At 38.0% G+C, this 22,591-nt stretch overlaps 1 protein-coding gene across 2 annotated transcripts in view; it reads left to right on the top strand.

Annotated features, from left to right (window-relative positions):
- Window positions 1-22,591, top strand: part of TMEM131 (transmembrane protein 131) — a 197,051-nt gene that overhangs the window by 149,808 nt on the left and 24,652 nt on the right. For both annotated transcript variants that reach the window (XM_012786961.3, XM_012786962.3), the window contains exons 25-31: window positions 172-238; window positions 4,492-4,643; window positions 5,027-5,169; window positions 5,609-5,795; window positions 6,661-6,846; window positions 7,633-7,791; window positions 8,426-9,021. In XM_012786961.3, coding sequence (XP_012642415.1) covers window positions 172-238; window positions 4,492-4,643; window positions 5,027-5,169; window positions 5,609-5,795; window positions 6,661-6,846; window positions 7,633-7,791; window positions 8,426-9,021 — 1,490 coding nt within the window. The remainder of the gene's footprint in view (window positions 1-171; window positions 239-4,491; window positions 4,644-5,026; window positions 5,170-5,608; window positions 5,796-6,660; window positions 6,847-7,632; window positions 7,792-8,425; window positions 9,022-22,591) is intronic.

The following is a 22,591-nucleotide window of genomic DNA, read 5'->3' as shown; positions in this document are numbered from 1 at the left end:
TAATTACAAGTTGTAGCCTTTAATTTTTTGAAGGCTGTTAATCTGGTAACAGTGTTCTCAAAATCTGCCAGAAGATAATTTGAAAACAAAGCACGAACTTGATATTTACTTCATAACTCCTTTAATGATGGTACTGTTTATGAATAAATATGTATATATTTTTTGTTTTAGGTTTAACTTGAGTAAGGTGGCAAAAATAGATTTGAAAACACTAGAATTCCAGGTCTTCAGAAACAGTGTAAGTATTCAAACTTAATGCTATTTCCAAAAAATTAATTCTGTAATATTATCAGTGCAAGTGTGAAAGAAAACTGTTGGCTGCTCTTAAATTTGGCTGAAGGGTAAGTTGTGGAAGAAGCCAGAGCAGTCTAGTAATTATTTTCAAGGCAAAGAAACCAAGAAGAGTAGGTGAGATTTAGATCAAGATGAGGCACATTTAGTAGAAGATTCCTGTTTGTGGGTGTTAAACATTAAGCCATGAAGGTTTATAATAATAGCCAGAAATTCTGAGAATATATAGATGAAGTATATACTAATACATAATTTATTTTCATTAAGCATCTAAATATTGAGCTCAGTCATTTAAATGTTTTTCTGGATACTTTCTAATGAAATTGTAAGCTCTCCATGAATGCTAGACCTGTGAATGGCTGTATTCATATTTAGCACAGTAGTATGCATAGTTTTCACCCAGTAGATAATCTTGAATTATTATACCTATATATAAATGGATTTGTTCTAGGAACCAAACTATTCTCTACTATATAAGGCCTTAACGTGAGGGTATGTGTTAGTCAGGAAGTCAGCACTTGGAGCTAAAGACCCCTGCAAACTGGCCCAAGTCCCTTGGCCACCCAAGGCCATATTCAGATCTGGTTCTCTCAGATACCAAGACCCTTAACCATTGTACTACACGGTCATTGCTGATTAGGAATTGCTGTTAGCTTTATCAAACTTTGTCTTGAAATATTGTGTTATTTCCCATAGGTTCATGTTTTAATCTATAAGGCATACATTTGCCAAATCTTTATTAGAATCGTTTTTATAAATCTATCTTTAAGTCAAGCTTGTATAGGAAAGTAATTTTCAGTGTTGTATCTTCTCCTGTCAAATTATGGCTAGAACATAAGACTAAAGTTGAGACATATATTCTAGTCTCATGCCTTTCTTTCTGTTGGAATCTTTTTGTGTTTTGTTTTTCCTGTTCATAAAATGCCAATGTAACAAAAATTGGAAATTATCTAGAAAGCTCAGTAACCAGAACTTCCTGTTACTCTCATTTTATAAGGGAGAAAATACATTTAGAAGTAAATGAACTAATATTTACCTTTTTTATTCTATTGACAAGTATTAATGGTATTTATAAGATGTAAAACACTGCACTGGCCACTGTGAGAGATAGAAAAATAAATAAAAGTACTCTAGACCTCATAAATTTATTCTAAATAAGAAATTCTGGAGCAGGTCTTAGAATAAGCTTAGGATAAATTCTATCCCAGTTTTCCACAATGTTTTCAGAATACTTGGCCTCAGAACTCTCTTACAATCTCACAATTATTAAAGATCCCAGGAAGGTTTCTTGTTTGTATAGTTACGTGTATTAATATTTCACCATGTTAGAAATTAAAACTGAGAGGTCTTTAAAATATTGACTTAATTCATCTAAAACAATAACCTATTTCATTTAACATAGATAACATAAAGTAGTAAAAATTAGCTATACTGTTAAAAAACATTTATTTCAAGAAGAGTGGATTATTATACATTTTTGCAAATCTTTTTAATGGCTCTCTTGACTTAATAGTAAAGTAGATTCTCATATCTGTTTCTGCGTTCAGTCTTTCATGATATATTGTTTTAGTTAAAGTATATGATGAAAATATAACCTGATGCAGGCATGTAATTGGAAAAAAGGAGTATCTTAGTTGCCTTTTTAGTTATAAGACTATACATCAGTCATTTGGAAATAGTGGTTCACTGAGTGAGATATGCAGGCCTTACAAATGTTGACACAATTCATTATACAATATCCAAAAAATCATATTCATCAATATAACCACCAATCTCATCAGGAAATTCTTTAAGTATTAGGAAGCTGTGAAGCTCATGAGGACAGATATAAGTTATCCAAAATTATAAATTTTGCTCAAAAGCTTGAATTTTATCATTGGAAACAAATAATTCAGTTGTTTTCCTAAGGGGAACAGGCTCATTATTTCTGTGAAAATGTCTGTCGTATGCCCAGGTCTGAGTAACCATACATTGACTGTCAATCATTCCTTCAGACATAAATGGCATTTCATGAGGAATGCCATCTTGGGAATAGCTTTTCAAAACAGCATAGTACTTCAGTATGCTGTAGGAGTGCTTTATTCATACTTCTTGTTGTATCACACAGAAGATTAAAAAGATGTGTGCTTAGTGTTCCAGGGTTGAGATTTTATAAAGTTAATATTTATTACTGCTTCATCAGGACAGTTTTTTTTTTTTTTTTCAACTACAAATACATGACGGTAAAGAATACAATGGATACTAGGGAAGTTTGATACCACTGCCTTGATTCATGCTAAGGGGTCAGCAGTTTTACCCTCCATAGCTTTTGCTGACTAATAATGCAGATACTAACACAGTGAGAGAGGCAAATAATGTCCAACAGTATTATTATGAAGATAGTTTTGACATTGTGGATACCCTGAATGGATTTCTGGGATTTCCAGGGTTCCATAGGTCACTCTTTTGAGAACCACGACTATATTAAGGCTCTTAATGATATCCTGGCAAAATTACAACATCCCAAAGTGTTTCCCAGGTCAATCACAGTTTAAATTATCCAGTGTTTGTTGGGAATATATAGATAGTACATCATTTTGTCTGTCAATTATTAATAGTTTATTTAAATAGTTTATTTAAAAGGGAACTCACCAACCATTTTGGAGCAATTGGAATATTCTCTCATTCAGGCGTGGTGGCTCACACCTGTAATCCTAGCACTCTGGGAGGCCTAGGTGGGTGTATCATCTGAGCTCAGGAGTTCAAGACCAGCCTGAGCAAGAACAAGACCCTATCTCTACCAAAAATAGAAAAATTAGCCGGGTGTGGTGGCACATGCCTTTAGTCCCAGCTACTCGGGAGGCTGAGGCAGAAGGATCACTTGAGCCCAGGAGTTTGAGGTTGCTGTGAGCTAGGCTGACTCCACAGCACTCTAGCCTGGGCAACAGAATGAGAGTCTGTCTCAAAAAAAAGAGGAATATTCTGTTGTCCTACTAGACTTTGACAGAAAGAAATGTTAGATGCAGAAAAAAATATACAGCTGACCCTTGCATAATGCAGGTTTGGACTTAGTGGATCCACTTATATGTGGATTTTTTTTTCAACCAAACGTAAATGGACAACATAGTTTGCAGGAAACAACACTACATATAGGCTGACTTTTTGTGTAGGTGGGTTCCACAGGGCCAACTGTGGGACTTGAGTATGTGCAGATTTGAGAATACTCAGGGGTCTGGGAACCAATCCCTGGCATATACCAAGGGATAACCTCAGAGAACATACCTCATGTAGGTACCTGAACATACCTCAGCTACATAACCTATATGTACCTCAGAGATAAGAATGAAGAAGTAGTGTGTTTCATAAAGTCTATAGACTTATAAGTTAGTGTATGTCAAATCTTGTTAGCAGAGCCATAAATTGCCATGGACATTTATAATTTATAGCCAAGTATTATCAACCCTTCCCTCAAAAAAGTTTATAGTTGCTTAAAAGTCAGAACAGTATATCCTCATATGTCAGCTGTGGTTGTTTTTTTTGTTGTTGTTGTTTTTTTAAAGCAAATGTTATTTAACCTTACATGTAACTGGTGGTCAAAAAGTCATATTTTGAATATTAAACTAAGCTATGTTTAAACTTTAAATCAAGTGTTGATGAAACAGCAATTTATGTGTATAACTTTCAAAATAAAATTCAAGGAGAGTTGATATATTGGAAATATTTTTACAAATAAAAGTATGCTGCGACCTAAAGACCCTTCAGCTGGCTCCCTTCCGAGGGGAGCAGTGGGACAGCAGTGACAGGACGAGTCAGGAGGGCCTGGGGTACTGATTCGTTTACTCAAGTGTTTGCTTCGTGCTGAAACATCCAGCTATTCATCTTAGGGGTGTGTCCTTTTCTATATGTATATTATATTTCAGATTAAAAAAAAGATTAAAAACAAAAAGATCTATATTCAAAAACAAATGCCTAGTACAACCATGAGTATTTTAGTGACCTAGGAACAAAGCTATTTTTTGGACATAATGCCGCATATGAAGTCTCATCGCTGGTTACCCACCTCTACTTGCCAGCTAACTGGTATCTAAATCATGAAGGATAAAATCATTTACATATTTAATCAATTTAAGAAACCCATACTGGGATCTAGATGGGATAAAGGAAAAAGCAAGTTTCCAGAGAATGTGTTAATGATTCCTGTTTGTTTACCAATGATTCCAGGCTCATCCAGTGCAGAGTTCAACAGGATTTACAGAGGGCCCCTCTCGACATTTAATTTTAAACCTAATTTTAAAACCTGGAGAAAAGAAATCTGTCAAAGTAAAGTTTACTCCAGTTCACAACAGAACTGTTTCTTCACTAATCATAGTCAGGTAGGTTTTGTGATAATAGATGTAGGTTGATTTTAGTACTTACATAGCAACCCTTACTTGATTTGTTTCAAGATTAATTTTCATATCTAACTTGTGAAATAGTGTATTCCAAAACATGCACACATACCCACCCCTGATAAAACCTACCTTTGTTATTAAATTTATAGCTCAAAAGCATGAATAGTATCTTTCTGTACCATGTATGACTCTTAAAAAACTTGTTCTTCTTTATATATTTTTAAATTCCTAAAGTATAAATTTCACTTTTAAATTTGCTGTATCAGTTTCTATGTGGTGCTTTGCAAAATGACAGTAGAAATTTTAGATCAAAAGATTGTGCAAATTTAATGGGGGAAAAATCTGTAATTCTTGTTCTTGTATAGAAATAACCTGACTGTGATGGATGCTGTGATGGTCCAAGGACAAGGAACAACCGAGAACTTGAGGGTGGGAGGCAAGCTTCCAGGTCCAGGAAGTTCCTTACGCTTTAAAATCACGGAAGCGTTGTTAAAAGATTGTACAGATAGTGAGTATTCCTAACAGTTCCAAGGACACAAACTTCAGCATTTGCTTTCAATAGTAACTAATTCCAAAAACAGGAACAGTATTTCTATATGTGCACACATGTATATTAGTGATGAATGCTTAGGATTTTAAGGAAATATCATGCCTTGCTTTCAAAATTGTGTGATTTGGATCCTAAAAGATTTAAAGTATCAACACTCATTATATATCTTAGCTGATTAAGTATGTAAAGTAAAGCATAATAAAACTTTAGCCATCAAAAATGACATATCAGAGTGGATTACTTCCTGATGGAATCTGAGGAGTAGCGGATCTCTTTGATGTGTGAGGATGATTTATACTTTCTGGCATACAGTAGCTCATGAATAATGTACCTACCGTTTGGACTGGGAACACATGATGACAAGAATTATCCTTACCCCTGATTTTTTTCCCTTTAGGTTTGAAACTAAGAGAACCAAATTTCACATTGAAAAGAACGTTTAAAGTAGAGAATACAGGACAACTTCAAATCCACATAGACACCATTGAAATCAGTGGATACTCATGTGAGGGATATGGCTTTAAAGTTGTTAATTGTCAAGAGTTTGCACTAAGTGCCAATGCCTCTAGAGACATAATTATATTGTAAGTATTTTCCTTTAAGATATAATGAATCACCTGTATGAAGATATATTCATATTTACCCAAAAAAAGTCTTTATCCACAAATGTTCAAGGTTGTGTTAAAACATAGCATGTTGTTATAAATCCACAGTGCCTCAGTAACAGAGTTGTATTAAAGTATCATACATGTACAGCTTGTCCATGTTTTCAGGATGAGATTGTTTAATTTTTTAATCAGAAGACAATATTTTAATGCCTATATCAATAATACAGCATATTCTAACAATTGATAATTTGTTATGTTATAAAGTTTATGTAGTAAAATTTAACTTCTTTCCCTTAATTGAATAATAATTTTGTGGTCCTTAATGGATATTCACCTAATAAGTAGCTACATTAATGCATACAAGGCATAATGCTTGACTCTGAAAGCTGCAATCAGGAAGAGGACACCTTTCCTCAAGTTTAACAAAAAATAAGATAATTGTGGCAGTAATCATTACTGCAGGAGATGATAACAAGATCACTAGGGCTAGGATGTTGTATTTTCTTAAGGCGTATATTGGGAATGCAGCCTGGGAGAAGAATATGGATTTAGATAAAGGAGAAAGGGGAAGGAAAGGGAAGAAGGCTCAGGGACTGCTTTCTGAATTAATTATGGGAAGCTAATAGTATTCTTTTTAAATGTAATTTCTCTATTCACAGAATACAGTTATTCCTATTACCCGTGGAACAATACTTTTTCTTCATCTTAAAATGAAGAAGTTGAATAAAAGCATCAAACTCAAATTCTGTGTTATATCTCAAAAGCTTATAGGGCTGGTATTATGTTTAAACAGCTTGTGGTATTTTTAAAACTTAGTCTTACTGCCATCATTCTGTTTTAGGTTTACTCCTGATTTTACAGCTTCTCGAGTTATTCGCGAACTGAAGTTTATAACAACCAGTGGCTCTGAATTTGTATTTATATTGAATGCATCCCTTCCATACCACATGTTAGCAACCTGTGCAGAAGCCCTCCCCAGACCCAACTGGGAACTGGCTCTGTACATCATCATCTCAGGAATAATGAGGTACTTATGTCTTGTTTTGAGGTTTGTATTCATTCATCATTTGACACTGTTACTGAGCACCCACCATGTGCCAGTCACTGTTCTGAGTGCTGGGATATGCCAACAAGCAAAACAGAACTCTCTGCCTTCATCAAGCTTACATACTTAAGGAAACAGAACTGAACCTTTTTTGGGTGGCATATACAATGAACAGAGTTATGCAAATTAAGTACGTGTTAATTTCTTAAATAAAAATACACTCATGATTTATCAGCTAAACTTGATTTGGGCATATATGATTTACTTAACATAATAGTATACTCTTCTGAATAGTACCTAGACAACATGAAACTGATGAAGAAATAATTTTTAAATCCTCAGCATCTTTATCTTTTTTTAATTTATTTATGTGTTTTGAGAATTGGATAATCTCACCTCTAAATTAATTTTCACATTTACCTCACACATCCTTAAGGGAAAAGAGTTGGAAAGTTGAAACTAAAATTCTTCTTAGTAAAGGAAAAATTATCCTCCAGGTGTCTTCTCTGATACAAATAATTGTTTCTTCCATATAAAGCCTCCATTATAAGATGTTATAAGATGACATTCTATAAAAATTGATATGCAGACTTCTATCTATAACACTTTGGTTTCTGTCTTGTCCATTACATCATATTGTACTTTATACATAAAGTACAATACATCATATTGTACTTTACCGTAAAGACATTCTGCTTTTTATATCAAATTGTGTTACTCTTGTGCTAACAAATGACTCCTGATTCTCCAACTCCTGTACTCCTGCAGTGCACTGTTTCTTTTGGTAATTGGAACAGCCTATCTGGAAGCTCAAGGAATTTGGGAGCCATTCCGAAGGCGACTATCGTTTGAGGCCTCAAACCCGCCCTTTGATGTGGGAAGGCCATTTGATCTCAGGAGAATCGTTGGTATTTCATCTGAAGGAAAGTATGTCCACATGCTGGCAGTAAATTCTCTAGTGTAACATAGATTTGGCTGATATAATTACAAATAAAAATAAGCTGCTGCTGCTGCTTTTCATCTTTGCTCAGGAGAAAAAAATCTTAATTATGATTACTTAATACGCTGTATCTCGGTTACTTAGAGCTTATACCAGATACTATGTTTTTATTATATTGGTGAGGGTTAAAATATTCTTAGTTAGAACACTGACTTGATTCATAAATTTTTAGATAGAAGAGACCTTAGGCCGGGGTCCTCAAACTTTTTAAACAGGGGGCCAGTTCACTGTCCCTCAGACCATTGGAGGGCCGTTGGAGAGTGCAGCCCACATTCCACACATGTGCACTGTGGGCCCAGGATGAGTCGGCTGCTAAGCAGAACAGGCAGCGGCGGCAAAAACACCTGGTGAGCCGGATAAATGTCCTCAGTGGGCCGCATGTGGCCCGCTGGCCATAGTTTGAGGATGCTTGCCTTAGAGAGTTGTGGAAATGATCCCTGTTTCTTGCTGGTTTTTTCCCTAGAGTAGTTTATATTTATGATGGCTGTACTGAAGAAATAAAATTTTTGAATATTAGATTTTAGGTTGCTATTTACTGATTCAGGTTCATCCTTTTTTCAGCTTGAACACACTCAGCTGCGACCCCAGTCACGGTAGGGGGTTCTGTGGAGCAGGTGGCTCATCCCGCCCTGGTGCAGGGAGCCATAAGCAGTGTGGCCCAGCAGTCCACCCACACAGCAGTCACAGCAGCAGAAACTCAGCTGACGTGGAAAACGTCAGAACCAAAAACAGTTCGAGTACCTCTAGCAGGACTTCTGCACAAGCAGCTTCTTCGCAGAATGCTAGTAAAACAAACCCCCTTGTCTTAGATTCAAATACAGTGACCCAAGGTCATGCTGCAAGCAGGAAGTCCAAAGGAGCAAAACAGAACCAGCACAGCAACCAGCACCATATCCACAGCCCGTTGGAGCAGCAGTCTCAGCCCCCACCACCGCCATCAGTGCCTCAGCACCAGGAGCCACAGCCCGAAAGGCTGTCGCCCGCTCCCCTTGCACACTCTTCCCACCCAGAACGTGCCAGCAGCACAAGGCACAGCTCAGAGGACTCAGACATCACCAGTCTCATAGAAGCCATGGACAAAGACTTCGACCACCATGACTCCCCTCCCCTAGAAGTGTTTACAGAGCAGCCTCCATCGCCATTGTCAAAAAGCAAAGGTAATCATCTATTCCCACTGTGGGGAAAACATGACACGTGAGGGAAAAGCCGCACGTGTGTAAGGAGCTATTGTGATTATAGTTGTGATAAGCTACACGGCTTAGTAGGATCCTCTGGCTTAAATTTATCTCTACTGTGGGACTTAAACTTTTCCATCAGAAAACAAGTAGAGGTATCTATTTGTCATAAAAGATATATTTTGTATTTCTTAGATTGCTTACCAAAATCAGGAATTTGTTGGACATCTACTGTTTTCCTTTTCAACTGCCTGTGGTTATTGTGTGTTAGGCTGAACTTTTTTTTTTTTTAACATAATGGTAAAATGAAGATCATCTGCCTTTTAACTTAAAATTAGGATTTCTTCACAACCTTTACTTTAGAGCAGGGGGTGGCAAACTACAGCCAGCAGTTCAGATCACCACCTGTTTTACATAAAGTTTTATTTGAACACAGCCATGCTTACATGTTTACATATTATCAGTGGCTGCTTTCATGCAGTAATGACAGAGTTCAGTAGTTTCGACCAAGGCAATATGGCCCACAAAGCTGAAAATGTTTTCTTTTTTTTCTTTTTTTTTGTCTTCTAATTTTTTTTTTCTTCCCTGTTTAAAAAGTTTGATGAAAATGTTTTCTATCCAACCCTTTACCAAAAAAAGTTTGCCAACCCTGCTTTAGAGTTCTGCTTACTGCGTCAGTTATCTATTTCTTAGTGGCAGATTACCCCAAACTTAGTGGCTTAAAACAACATTTGCTTTCTTAAAGTTTTGTGGGTGGGGGATATGGGTGCAGCTTAGCTGGGTCCTCTGGCTCTCACAAGACTGCAGTCAAGGTGTTGGTCAGGCTGAAGTCATCTTAACCACTTCAGTACGGCGCTCACCGGCCACAAAACCTTGCCCATAGCCGGCACTCATAGTCCGCATGACAGCTTGTGCTGTGCATTGACAATGAATCCGTTTTGCTCTTGTGTGATGAGGAAAGCTTTAAAGAACTGAAAGCCTGTTTTACTTTACAGGCAGCTTTACTTGTAATGTAAATCAGAACATATACATATACATGTATATGTAACATATACATATATGTTTTCATTATGTTATTTTTAAATGTTCACAATTTTATTTTGATAAATGAAAAATTAGAAAAGTCATATTACGGCTGTCGGCTAAAGTCAGTGCTCGGCTATGCACCTTCATATCACAGCTGTCAGCTAAAGTCGCTGTGCGCGTTCATCTGTGGCTATCGACTATAGTCGATGCTCGTACCAAAGTGGTTAAGGTTCACATGAAGGTGGACCTGCCTCCAAGTTCACACAGGTGGTTGATAGCAGGGGATTCGCTTCGTCATGGGCTGTTGGACTGAGGGCCCCAGTTCCTTGCTGGCTGTGGCCACAGGTCTATCTGCCATGGTTCCTCTCCATGAGCAGCTCACAGCAGAGCAGTTATCTCCACCAGAACAAGCAAACAGGAGGGCAAGAAGGAAGCAAGCTAGCAAGATGGAATTCACTGTTTTTTATTATATAATCTATGATCCCATCAACTTTGTAGTATTTTGCTCATTACAAGTCTGGTCCAACCCACACTCCAGGAGAGGGAATTCCGTGAAGGTATAAATACCAGAGGGATAGGCATCACTGAGCCTTCCTCAAAGTCTACATACCGCACATAAATAGGTAGGCTAATTCCTAACTTCCAAAATTGAAATGTAAAAAACAATAAATGGCCTCTAGTATTTCAATTTTATCCCTTTATAGCCTAAACTTCTTTGCATCTTCCTTTCTCCTTTGTGTCAGCCATGCATTAATAATATACATTATTCCAAGGCTATTTAAGTCTCATATCTCTATGGTAACCCTGACTTGAGCCCACAAGGAGACTTGATTACAAGCTTCACATGACCAGCCACTCTATTTGTTATCCTTCCCACCATTGCTGTTTGAACTGAAGGAAGGAGCCAGAATCTGTTTTTTTCTTCAGTAAGTGTTTTTACTAAAGTATAATATACATATAGGAAATCAGTCTTTAAAATGAACTTTAAAAGATGTGCATTGATCTTGGGACTGCAAAATAGTAGTGTGTCCTGAAACTATAGGCTTTCAGCTATAGAAAGGCTTTCAGCTATAGGCAGAATCTTTATGATCTCTCAAAAGCTTACCTCTACACTCCTGCAAGAAGTTACTGGGTTTACATTAAATATGAACATTCTCTTTTTTTAGAAGCAACTTGTTCTTTTTTTTCCCCCTGATATCAAACAAAAATTCTTGCTTATAATAAGCTTATAATAAGCTTGTATAATTTCTGGCTTTTGGAGGCTGTTCAGAATAACCTATATTCAGATGATACGATGATCTCCCTGGATCTTGGTTTCTCTGGTTGGATGACTTGCAGGCCATCCAGCCATTCTCTAGTTATCCCTCCAGTTACTGTTCCTGGTGAAAGGTGGTGCCCAGAAATGCCCTCTGTTCATGGTTGCCCTGAGCTGGGACTCATGTAGCTGGATAATCATTAGATTCTGTACTTCTGTGCTTTTTCCTGCCTGTAACGCTTAAACCCTGTGGACTAGACAGAGGCCATTGCTGGATTGAGGGTTAAAACCCAAGAAAGCTCTGAGCCTAGTACAGTTGGTTCTCAGTATCTGCATTAACCAGAGAAATGGTGACATCTGTAGCCTTCCTCATTTCTGGCTTTGGCAGTCTGATGGGCAGCTTTATCAAGGGTAGGGAAGAGGCAGAGAGGTATGATATCATGAGACCAGGCTTCACCATCAGGCAGGTACAGATCAAATCCTGGCTCGGCCACTTGCTGTGTGACTTTGGAGAAAATTATTCCTCTGATCCTCCACTTGTTATCTTTAAAGTGAAGCAAATAGTTACTGCCTACATCATAAGGTGGAGCTGCTGCTGTGATTATTATTAGGGCAGGAAGTGTACATACAGTCTTTAGCCTGCTGAGTTGAAGGTGGCTGCGGAACATCCCAGTGGGAGTATCTACTTGGAACTTGGTCTTGAAGGTGAGAAATGGGACAAGCAGAGGACTAAAGACAGAATCCTGAGGGCAAGGCCAGCAAGAAGGCGGACAGCAGACAGCATGACAGAAAGCAAGTAGAAGGTGTAGTTAACATATCCCAGTGAGGCTAGATGAAACACAGGCAGAACAGTGATCTGTGGAGTCTAGCAGATAGAGCATTATTTGTGACGTTGGCAAGGACAGTTTCTGTGAAGCAGTTGGACTAGAGACCAGGTTACTGTGGCTTGGAGTAAGTTACATGTTGGACTGTTGAGAGTGGCCACTGATTAGTTGGGGGCATTTACTTTTTAAGCTATATTTTCCATGTTAGTTAATTTTTAGCAAGAAAAAATTATTCATGTATTGTACGGTAATATTTTTAATGAAAAAATGAATAACAAATGGGAACATGGTATTTGAAAATGTCAATGGGCCAAGATCAAAAAGCCCTTAGAGCTTGAGAGCAGTGGTGTGGGTCCACACTTACTAACATTCCAGACACAGCTGCCATGTCTCATGTTCCCTGGTGTTTGGCATTGCTGTTAGCCTGTTTTTCTAGTGAGGAAACTGAGTCTACGAAAGATTATGTTGGGCAGATATGGGAGCCAAGCCCAGGTCTTTGTAATTCTGACTCCTATACCATGCTGCTTCCTACAAAAAAAAAAAAAAAAAGCGAGAGAAGAAAATGAGAAGGTAATTGGTAAAACCAAGTACCCAAGAAGGTGGAATGCGATAAGACCCAGTTTAGTAGATTATAAAAGAAGGGTCACTTATTCCACAGGTATGTGGATTCAGTGAGTTGGTAGAGATGAAAAGGCAGCATGTGAATTTAGGTGAGTCTTGACTCGAACTAAAATTAACATTCGTCTGCTGAGACCAAAGGGGGAAGTGGTAGGGTAGAAATAGAAAATAGACCAAGTTTGGAATAGTCTAATTTCAGCTATTTAGGAATAGCTAAAAATGTTGTAGACTGAGAGTCAGTGGGACAGGAGACCAGGCAACATTGAGGACCGAGCTGAGGGTCACTGTGGCACTGCCTCACCTTTGTGTCGCTTCCCTCCATTGTATTCTGCAGGACATGGACAGCAAAAAGACAACAGGGTGAGAATGTCATGGGGGTGCTGGCAAGAGAGTGTTGGTTGTGCTAGACTGTGTGGAATTAGCAGGCTAGGGGAGGGACCTTCTGCCAGAAGGAAAATCACAAATAGGGAGAACGTGGGTGAGTCAAGGGATGGGAAATCAACAAATCCAATCGCAGGGGTGGTGGGAATAAGGAATGATAGGAGACCAACGTCTGAAAAGGAAGTGTGACAGTAACAGGAGTAAAACTTCTTGGCTTTAGCAAGGCCACAGAGCAAGAGGTGAGGTCCACAGTCCCTCACTTAACATTCTGGATGCCATGTGTGTTTGGGAATTCAGAATTCTAGAAAGATATGCAGTGCACCTGCCATACAATTCATAAAACAACTAGCCTCATATCAGTTCACCTTAGGTTGTGCCACCAAAAAACTTGGGTCATGTTAAGTTTTGTTTCTGAGTTAGGGGAAAAATGCATCAAGTTTTTCGGATTTCAGAGTTACAGAAAAGAGACTGTTGACCTGTGTAAAGCCTGGGGTCCAGATGATAGGAAGTTGAGAGTGAGAGGAAGTCATGAGTGTGACACCAGGCTCCTTGTGAAGGCTGGGGAGATCTGCAGGCGACAGTGGTGAGGCCAGGCAGAGGGTATAGGAATATCATATCGATGCAGCTGTCCCAAATGTAGAGAGTTCTGGGTGTACAGACCTTATCAGTCACCCCTGCGCCTTCCCAGCTGCCTGCCACGGGAACAGACAGACAAGATCCACCCTAACTCCCCTCCCTTTAAAAGCAGGGCATCTGCTCTGCTAAGCACTGGTGAGGCCCGAGGCTTACTTGTTAGGCTTCCCACTCTGTCCTCCACCACTGTATATGGTCCCACAGGCAAAGATAACCAGTCCTTAGAGTAAATCTAACGTGATTTGCCCCACACAGACAAGAAACTGGATAAGAGTAAGCGTAGAGAAGGGCTAGTGTAGGCTCTAGGGAAGCAGGCCCTCGTCTTGCCTTATGGGAACAGGAAGTGTAGTAGCTAACCTACCTAGAGGAGGCCACTCCTGGAAGAGGGCCTTGCTACCCAAAGTTGTGGTCTAGGGGCTGGCAATAGTGACGTCACCTGGGAGCTTATTAGAAATCTAAGTGTAGAATCTTGGGCCTCAGCCCAGACCACTGAATCAGAACCTGCATTTAACCAGATCCCTATGAGATTTGGATACCCCATGTGAAGGCATTCTAACCCCACCCATTAGTGGAATGTAACCACTATATGTCCTTGGGAAGCAGGGGCACTGGTTCCAAGCAGTGGTTATTTGAGCAGGCAGGAAATTGCCCGGAAGGGGAGTTTGCTGCTTATCTTTCTAAAGTAAACAAATCCAAAATCTCATTGAGTATAATAATCTTATGAAAACCCTATATAATTGAACTCTAGGTGCTATAAAGTTTTGGTTGTGCAGACTTTTTTGTGCAGCCCTGTGTACCTTATCAGTTCCACTTAGTGCCAAGAATGATATATGCAATCTTCTAATAATACAAGAAAAACTAGAACAAAATAAAAGTATAGGTCTCCTTGCAAACTCATGATTACTTTTTTCCCCTGGGGCTAGGATTACAGGCTCATGCCTGTAATCCTAGCACTTTGGAAGGCCAAGGTGGGAGGATCAGTTGAGGTAAGGAGTTCTAGACCAGCCTTAGCAAGAGTGAGACCCCATCTCTAGGAAAAAAAAAAAAATAGAAATTAGCTGGCATGGTGAGACATACCTATAGTCCCAGCTACTTGGGAGGTTGAGGCAGGAGGATCACTTGAGCCCAGAAGTTTAGGTTGCAGTGAACTATGATGACACCATGGCGCTCTAGCCCCAGGGACAGAGTGAGACTCTATCTAAAAAAAAAAAATTTCCCTGGGCTAAAAGTAAACTATTTTCACTTCATAGGAATTCTTTTCTAACGTCTCTTGGGTTATATTAGTACCTTTGCTATCTAGGCACAGAGCTTAATGAAACAAAATAATATAATGGCTACAAAATTTTGAAAATAGGCCCAGCGTGGTAGTTCACGCCTGTAATCCTAGCACTCTGGGAGGCCAAGGCGGGGGATTGCTGAAGGTCAGGAGTTTGAAACCAGCCTGAGCAAGAGCAAGACCCTGTCTCTACTATAAATAAAAAGAAATTAATTGGCCAACTAACATATATATAGAAAAAATTAGCCAGGCATGGTAGTGCATGCCTGTAGTCCCAGCTACTTGGGAGACTGAGGCAGTAGGATTGCTTGAGCCCAGGAGTTTGAGGTTGCTGTGAACTAGGCTGATGCCATGGCACTCTAGCCTGGGCAACAAAGTGAGACTCTGTCTCAAAAGAAGAAAAAAAAAATTTTTTTTCTAAATAATATTTATTTTAACTTTGAAGAGCTCCTGAAGAGTTTTCTTTAGATATATTTTGGGGCATATTTTAGTTTATCATATTCATATAAAGGTATCCTTTCAGAACACAATAGGAGGAAATAGATTTATATGACTAGTACTGACGGAAGTAAATCATATGCTGGTCTGTATTAATTATTGGCCCTGCTTAAACCTCTTAAACAGCCAAAAGATGAGGAGGAGGAACAAATTCCTGCAACAGTTGGTGATGCTGTAGAGATTCTCCAGAGATGTCTCCATCAGGTGTTGTAGCTGACATTGTGTGGCACGTTCAGAGAAACCTTTTGCTAGTAATTGAAACTTCCCTGAAGTAACTCTTTTGAGTGGAGATTGAATGAAATGATTTAAAGTGGGAGAGAGACAACCAAAGCAGCTAGCTCAGGCTAGCAATTACAAATTCATTTATAAAGTACTTAACTGAAGACAAAAAGTAAATTAGTAGAAATACTTTTTATATTTATATTTCATACCTTGCCTACTTTTAAAACAGATTAGAGGTGGTTTAAATTATTAAAGCACACATAAAACAATGAGTTAAAGTCAATTAATTGGTTTTGGTGTTTTATCTATTTTTTAACTATGGTACTAGTTCAGCAGCAACCTAGAATAAAGCTAGTTATTACCATTAAGTGTTAAAATCAGCTGCAAATTTCCTAGCGGCTATGACCAAAGGAAGATGTTATATAGTTCTCATGTAGGAAAAAGAGGCATAGGAGTTCATCTGAAAAAACAGCCTTTGCAGGCATTAAATTCATGCATGAATCTACAGACATTGAACAATATAATGAGCATTGTGCCTCTGAAGAAAATATGGGAATGTTCTTTACATAGATGCATTATATTGGCTCTCTGTAAAACCTGACACCATAACATTAAATCATGACTCCTCATCTACATCATGCCTCTTAGAAATACATTCACCCTTACCCCCTGCACACAGCATTTATGGTGACTATGAGTAATGTAGTCAGTCTCCGTGTTTTGTTTTTTGTTTTGGAGACAGCATCTCACTCTTTTTCCCAGGCTGGAGTGCAGTAGCTTCATCGTAGCTCGCTTGAACTCCTGGCTCAAGCAGTTCCTCCTGCCCCTGCCCAGTCTCAGTTCAAACGCTAGACCTATAAGCAGTAGATGGTCCTCTATCAGAAACATTTTAGCAGCCTAAGTGGTGGTGTGCACATTAAGATTAACCCCAATGTGCCCTGCAGGTAGGGACAAATGTTTTTGTCAACCAAGAGTTTTAAACCAGGCACAGTGGCTCACAACTGTAATCCCAACACTTTGGGAGGCCAAAGCAGGAGGATTGCTTGAGGCCAGGAATTCAAGACCAACCTAGTCAATATAGTGAGACCACATCTCTACCAAAAATAAAAAAATTAGCCAGGTATGGTGAATAGCCTGTATTCTCCAATACTCGGGAGACAAGGGAGGAGGATCACTTGAGCCCAGGAGTTTGAGTTTGCAGTTAGCTATGATTGTGCCAATTGCTCTCTAGCCTTGGCAACAGAATGAGATCCTCTCTCTAAAAATAGTTTGAATCCACTTAGGAAAAAATACACTTAATTAGGCTTTAAAACAAGGAAGAAACAGTTTGATTCTGACCATTTTTCAGAACAGGCATAAAGCGACCAACTGGACATCTGATTTTGAGGAGGGCTGTGACCTCTTATATCACCAAGATAAGTAGCTACAAAAAGTATCCCCTCTCCAAGTTAGATGGGATTGTTTACTAGTAGCCATTTGAATCTTGACAAATGCTTATCAGATGTCAGTATGAAGTGGGTTGTGGTGCCTGCTTTCCACAAACCCCTTTGCCCTCTCAGGTCTCCTGCCACAGAAGCTCAGTGGGCAAGAAAGTGAGACTTTTCTTGATCCTCAACCAGGTACCCCCATAACCTCTTCACACCTTCCTGCCTGTGATGGACCTTAAGTAAAGGAAGAAGTTTATGCTAAGAGCCCAAGTGAGGCTTATTTCCCTTCCAGATCTGAAGCATCCTATCAACACTTACATATTTAGGGATGCCAGATGACAGGAACGAGCATGAGATAGATGGATGGGGCTTCAGGCAGCACCCCAGGTTTGCTTTGCCAGCTAGCTGTGTGGATGAGTATGACCAACTTTTCATGGCAGGCAGAGGAGATAAGGGGACACCCTGGAGTCGGGATATAAAGACTAGGGGAAGAGTTTCACAGCTGAGGTGTGAACTGAGAAAATTTTTAAAAAGACTAGGGGAAGAGAGCCTGTCACATAAGAGCACTGGCCAACCTCATATCAAAGTTTACTGTGGTGCATTATTCTAGTCATGTCTATATCATGCTTATCTTTTCATTTGCTATGGTAGATAAGCTTGCACCCAATTCATTGTTGGTGATTAGAATATAATCTGTCTGTAATTCAGGCATGCAAATTATATATTTCTAAAAGTATCAATAGCCTAGGATCTATAGATTACATACAGTAAATAATTTTCAGTGGTAGTTGTGTTAAAAAGAAGTTTATATATTCATAAAATGCTGGAAGCAGCAATTTTTGAAGCATGTCAAATGCCCTAAAAATATAATAATGCACACATTCTTTGAACCAGTGATCCTATATCTGGACATTTAACATCAAGAAATAATCTTACATGTGCTATGATTTATAATAGTGAAAAATGGAAACCACTTAAACATCTAGGGGACTTGTAAGTACAGTATGTTGACCCAGTGCAACATGTCATTTAAAATAATTATGCCTAGAGTATAATATCTGTGATATAAGGATTTGACAAATGATCATTACCTAGTCCCATAAATTATATATCCCTTTAGTTTTATTAATGAATGGAATAGGGTATAGCAGTGGTCAGTTGTGGGGTAGACACTGGTAAACCTACCATTTTTCTTGGTCAGGATATTAGATTGAGAGATCCCAATACCTTTGCATTTTGAGAAGGAAGTTGGAATTGAGTTTGAAAGGGTGGCTTTCAGGCCATATGGACATACTATTTGCATAAGAAAGAGTGTGTGTTTAGCTTTTTAAAAGTCGTATGAACAACACTTAAGGCATTCTGAAGAATTAACATACTTAGCAAAGATTAGTGTCCACTTCATGAACATTGCCACAGTTTGGTCACATATGAGTTCTTGGGCACTTTTTGTTTTTAGATTTAAATGAGACACACACATTATTTGTTTTTTAACTTTTTATTTTGAGATAATTGTAGATTCACATGGAGTTCTAAATAATACAAAGATCCCATGTACTTTTTACCCAGTTTCCCCCAGTGGTTAACACATTGCTAAACTATAGTACAATATTATTAATAAAACCAGGATAGTGATGTTGATAAAATCATTGAGACACAGAATCTTCCACCACTACCACTACAAGGACCTTCATGGGCCTTTTTTAGCCACATACACTTCCCTACCTCCCCAGCCTCCTTCGTCCCTTGGCAACCATTAATCTCTTCTCCATTTCTATAATTTTATCATTTCAAGAATGTTACATAAGTGGAATCATACAGTTATATAACCTTGTGGAATTGGCTTTTTTCACTCAATATAATTCTCTGGAGATTCACCAGTTGTTCCTTTTTATTGCTGAGTAATAGCCCATGGTATAGATGTCACCATAGGTTTTTTAATCATTTGCCCATTGAAGAACATTTGGATTGTTTCCACTTGGGGGCTACTATGTATAAAGATGCTATAAATATTTAAGTAAACGTTTTTGTATGAATATAGGACTTCATTTCTCTGGGTTATGTGCCCAGGAGTGAATCTGTTGAATCATATGATAGTTGCATGTTTAGTTTTTTAAGAAACTGCTGAAACGTTTTCCAGAGTGGCTGTACTATATTTCATTCCCACCAGCAATGTAGGAGTAATCCAGCTTCTCCACATTCTCACTAGCATTTGGTAGCATCGTTATTTATTTTATTACAGCCCTTCTGATAGGCATGTAATGATATCTCATTATGGTGTTTATTTATAGTTCCCTAATTGCTAGTGATGTTGAACATATTTTGATGTGTTTATTTGCCATCTTAATATCTTTGGTGAAATATCTTCTTCATGTCTTTTGCCATGCTCTAACTGGATTGTTTGGGGTTTTTTTACTATTTTTTTAGTGAGCTTTGAGAGTTATTTATGTATTCTAGATACTATTTATAATACTTTGTCAGATATGTGGTTTGCAAATTTTTTTTGAGGTCTGCAGTGTCTTTTCATCCTCATGTAGTCCATGATCCATTTTCAATTAATTTTTGTGTAAAGTGTGAAACTTTGGCCAGAGTTTACTTTGACCTACGTTGGGGGCAGGGGTGTTAATCATAACTCAATTTCCTTAATAGTTATAGGACTCCTCAAATTATCTATTTCATATTGGGTGAGCTGTAGTGATATTATAGTTAGTGTTTTCCAAGCAAGTGGTCCATTTAAACTAAGTTATCATATTTATGTGTATATAGTTGTTTGTAATATTCCCTTACTATTATTTTAATATATGCAGGATCTATAGTAATATCCTCTATTTAATTTCCAATATTGATAATTTACATCTTCTTTCCTTTTTCTTTTTCTTTTTCTTTTTCTTTTCTTTTCTTTTTTTTTTTTTTTTTTTTTTTTTTTTGAGAAAGGATCTTGCTCTGTCGCCCAGGCTAAAGTGAAGTGGCACAATCACAGCTCACTGCAACCTCAAACTCTTAGGCTCAGGTGATCCTCCTGTCTCAGCCTCCCGGGTAGCTAGGACTACAGGTACACACCACCATGCCCTGCTAATTTGGGGTTCTTTTTTTATTTGGAATTTTGTTGTTTTTTTTTTTTTATGTAGAGACAAGGCCTCGCTGTGTTGCTCAGCCTGGTATCAAACAACTGGGCTCAAGGAGTTGTCCCTCCTCAGCCTTCCAAAGTGCTGGGATCACAGGCAGCCACCATGTCCAGCCTCTTTTTTGTCAGTTTTGCTAGAGATTTGTCCATTTTATTGACCTATTCAAAGAACAGTTCTGTTTCATTAATTTTTCTTTATTGTTTATCTGTTTCAATTACATTGCCTTCTGCTCTTTGTTATTACCTTCCTCCTGCTTACTTTAGGTTTATATTTCTGCAGTTGTTTAGGTTCTTGAGGTGGGAGGTTAGGTTGTTGATAAAAGACTTTTTCCCATTTTAACTTTTTGGTTTTTTTTTTTGAGACAGAGTCTCGCTTTGTTGTACAGGCTAGAGTGAGTGCTGTGGCGTCAGCCTAGCTCACAGCAACCTCAAACTCCTGGGCTCAAGCAATCCTCCTGCCTCAGCCTCCGAAGTAGCTGGGACTACAGGCATGCGCCACCATGCCCGGCTAATTTTTTCTATATATATATTAGTTGGCCAATTAATTTCTTTCTATTTATAGTAGAGATGGGGTCTTGCTCTTGCTAAGATAGGTTTCAAACTCCTGAGCTCAAATGATCCGCCCACCTTGGCCTCCCAGAGAGCTAAGATTATAGGCGTGAGCCACCTTGCCTGGCCCCATTTTAACTTAATACTATCAGTGCTATACGTTTTCTTCTCATCCCTGCTTGAGCTGTGTCTCACAAGTTTTAATGTATGGAACTTTCAGTTCCATGTTTTTATTTCTTTTGACAGTTTCTGTGATCCATGGATTACTTACTTAGAAGTGTGTTGCTTAGTTTCCAAGTATTTAGAGATTTTCCTATGTTTCTGTTGTTGCTTTCTAATTTGAATCCATCATGATTGGAGAACACACTCTCAATGATTTCAGTTTTTTTTAATATGTTAAAGTTTATTTTATGGCCCAGGATATGACCAATCTTGGCATATAACCTGTGGGAACTTGAAAAGAGTATATATGCTCCTATTTTTTAGATTCTGTTGGTTTATGGTGTTGTTGGGTTCTTCCATATCCTTTCTGATTTTCTGTCTAGTTCTTTTCTTGTTGAGAGAAGGTTGTTGACATCACCAATTGTAATTGTGGATTTCTCTTTCAGATTTATGTGTTTCTGCTTTATGTAGTTTGCAGCGCTTTTGTTTAAAGCATATACATTTAAGATTGTTATATCTTATTGGTAGATTGACCTTTTTATCACTACATAATCCCTTTCTTTGTCCCTATTACTTTTTTTTCCTCTGAAGTTTACTTTATCTAATATTAATATAGCCATTCCTGCTTTCCTCTAATTAATGTTTCCGCAATATATTTTTTCCATCCTTTTACTTCCAACCTACCTATGTCATTATATTGGAAGTGAGTTTTGTATAGACAGCGTATAATTAGGTCATGATTTTAATCTAGTCTGCCAGCCTCTGTCTTTTTCATTATGTAATTAGATCATTTACTTTTAATGTACTTACTGATATGTTAGGACTTAAATCTGCAGTTTTATTTTTTGTTTTCTGTTCTCTCTGTTTTCCTTATTTTCTTTTTCTTGCCATCTTGTGGGTTACTTGTATATTTCTTAGAATTCTGTTTTGATTTTTTTCTATAGCATTTTTGAGTGTGTGTCTTTGTATAGTTTTTTTCAGTGGTTGCTCTAAGTATTACATTATACATACATAACTTATCACAGCCCTTTGGGGCCATCATTTTATCAGTTCAAGTGAAATATAGAAACCCTTATCTCCCGTTATGTTCCTTTGCCTTCCCCCATTTGTAACATAATTGTCTTAAATATTTCTGCTACATACATTTAGAACCAAATCAGATAGTGTTAAAATTTTTGCATCAATCATCAAACATAATTTTAAAAACTCAAGACATAAAGGAAATTCTGTTGTATTTGCCCATATTTTTGCTTACTGTGCTCTTTCTGTTCTATTTTGATAACTTTCTTTAGCCATTCTTTTAAGATAGGTCTGTTGAATACAAATTGTTTTCGTTTTCTTCATCTGAGAATATCAGAATATTACTGAAAGATATTTTATTTTGGGTTCAGAATTCTGGAATAACAGTTGTTTTCTTTGAGTACTTGAAAAATGCTTCCTTCTAGCCCCATGGTTTCTGATAAGAAATCTGTCATTCTAATTGTTTTCCCCCTAATATAGGTAAAGTATTATTTTTCTCTGGCTGATTTCAAGGTATGCTTTTCTTTGTCTTTAGTTTTC

Source organism: Microcebus murinus, chromosome 3 (assembly GCF_040939455.1).
Source record: "Microcebus murinus isolate Inina chromosome 3, M.murinus_Inina_mat1.0, whole genome shotgun sequence".
In the NCBI taxonomy this organism is placed as follows: domain Eukaryota; kingdom Metazoa; phylum Chordata; class Mammalia; order Primates; family Cheirogaleidae; genus Microcebus; species Microcebus murinus.
The sequence above is the reverse complement of the archived record's forward strand: the minus strand, read 5'-3'. Positions and strand labels throughout refer to the sequence as shown.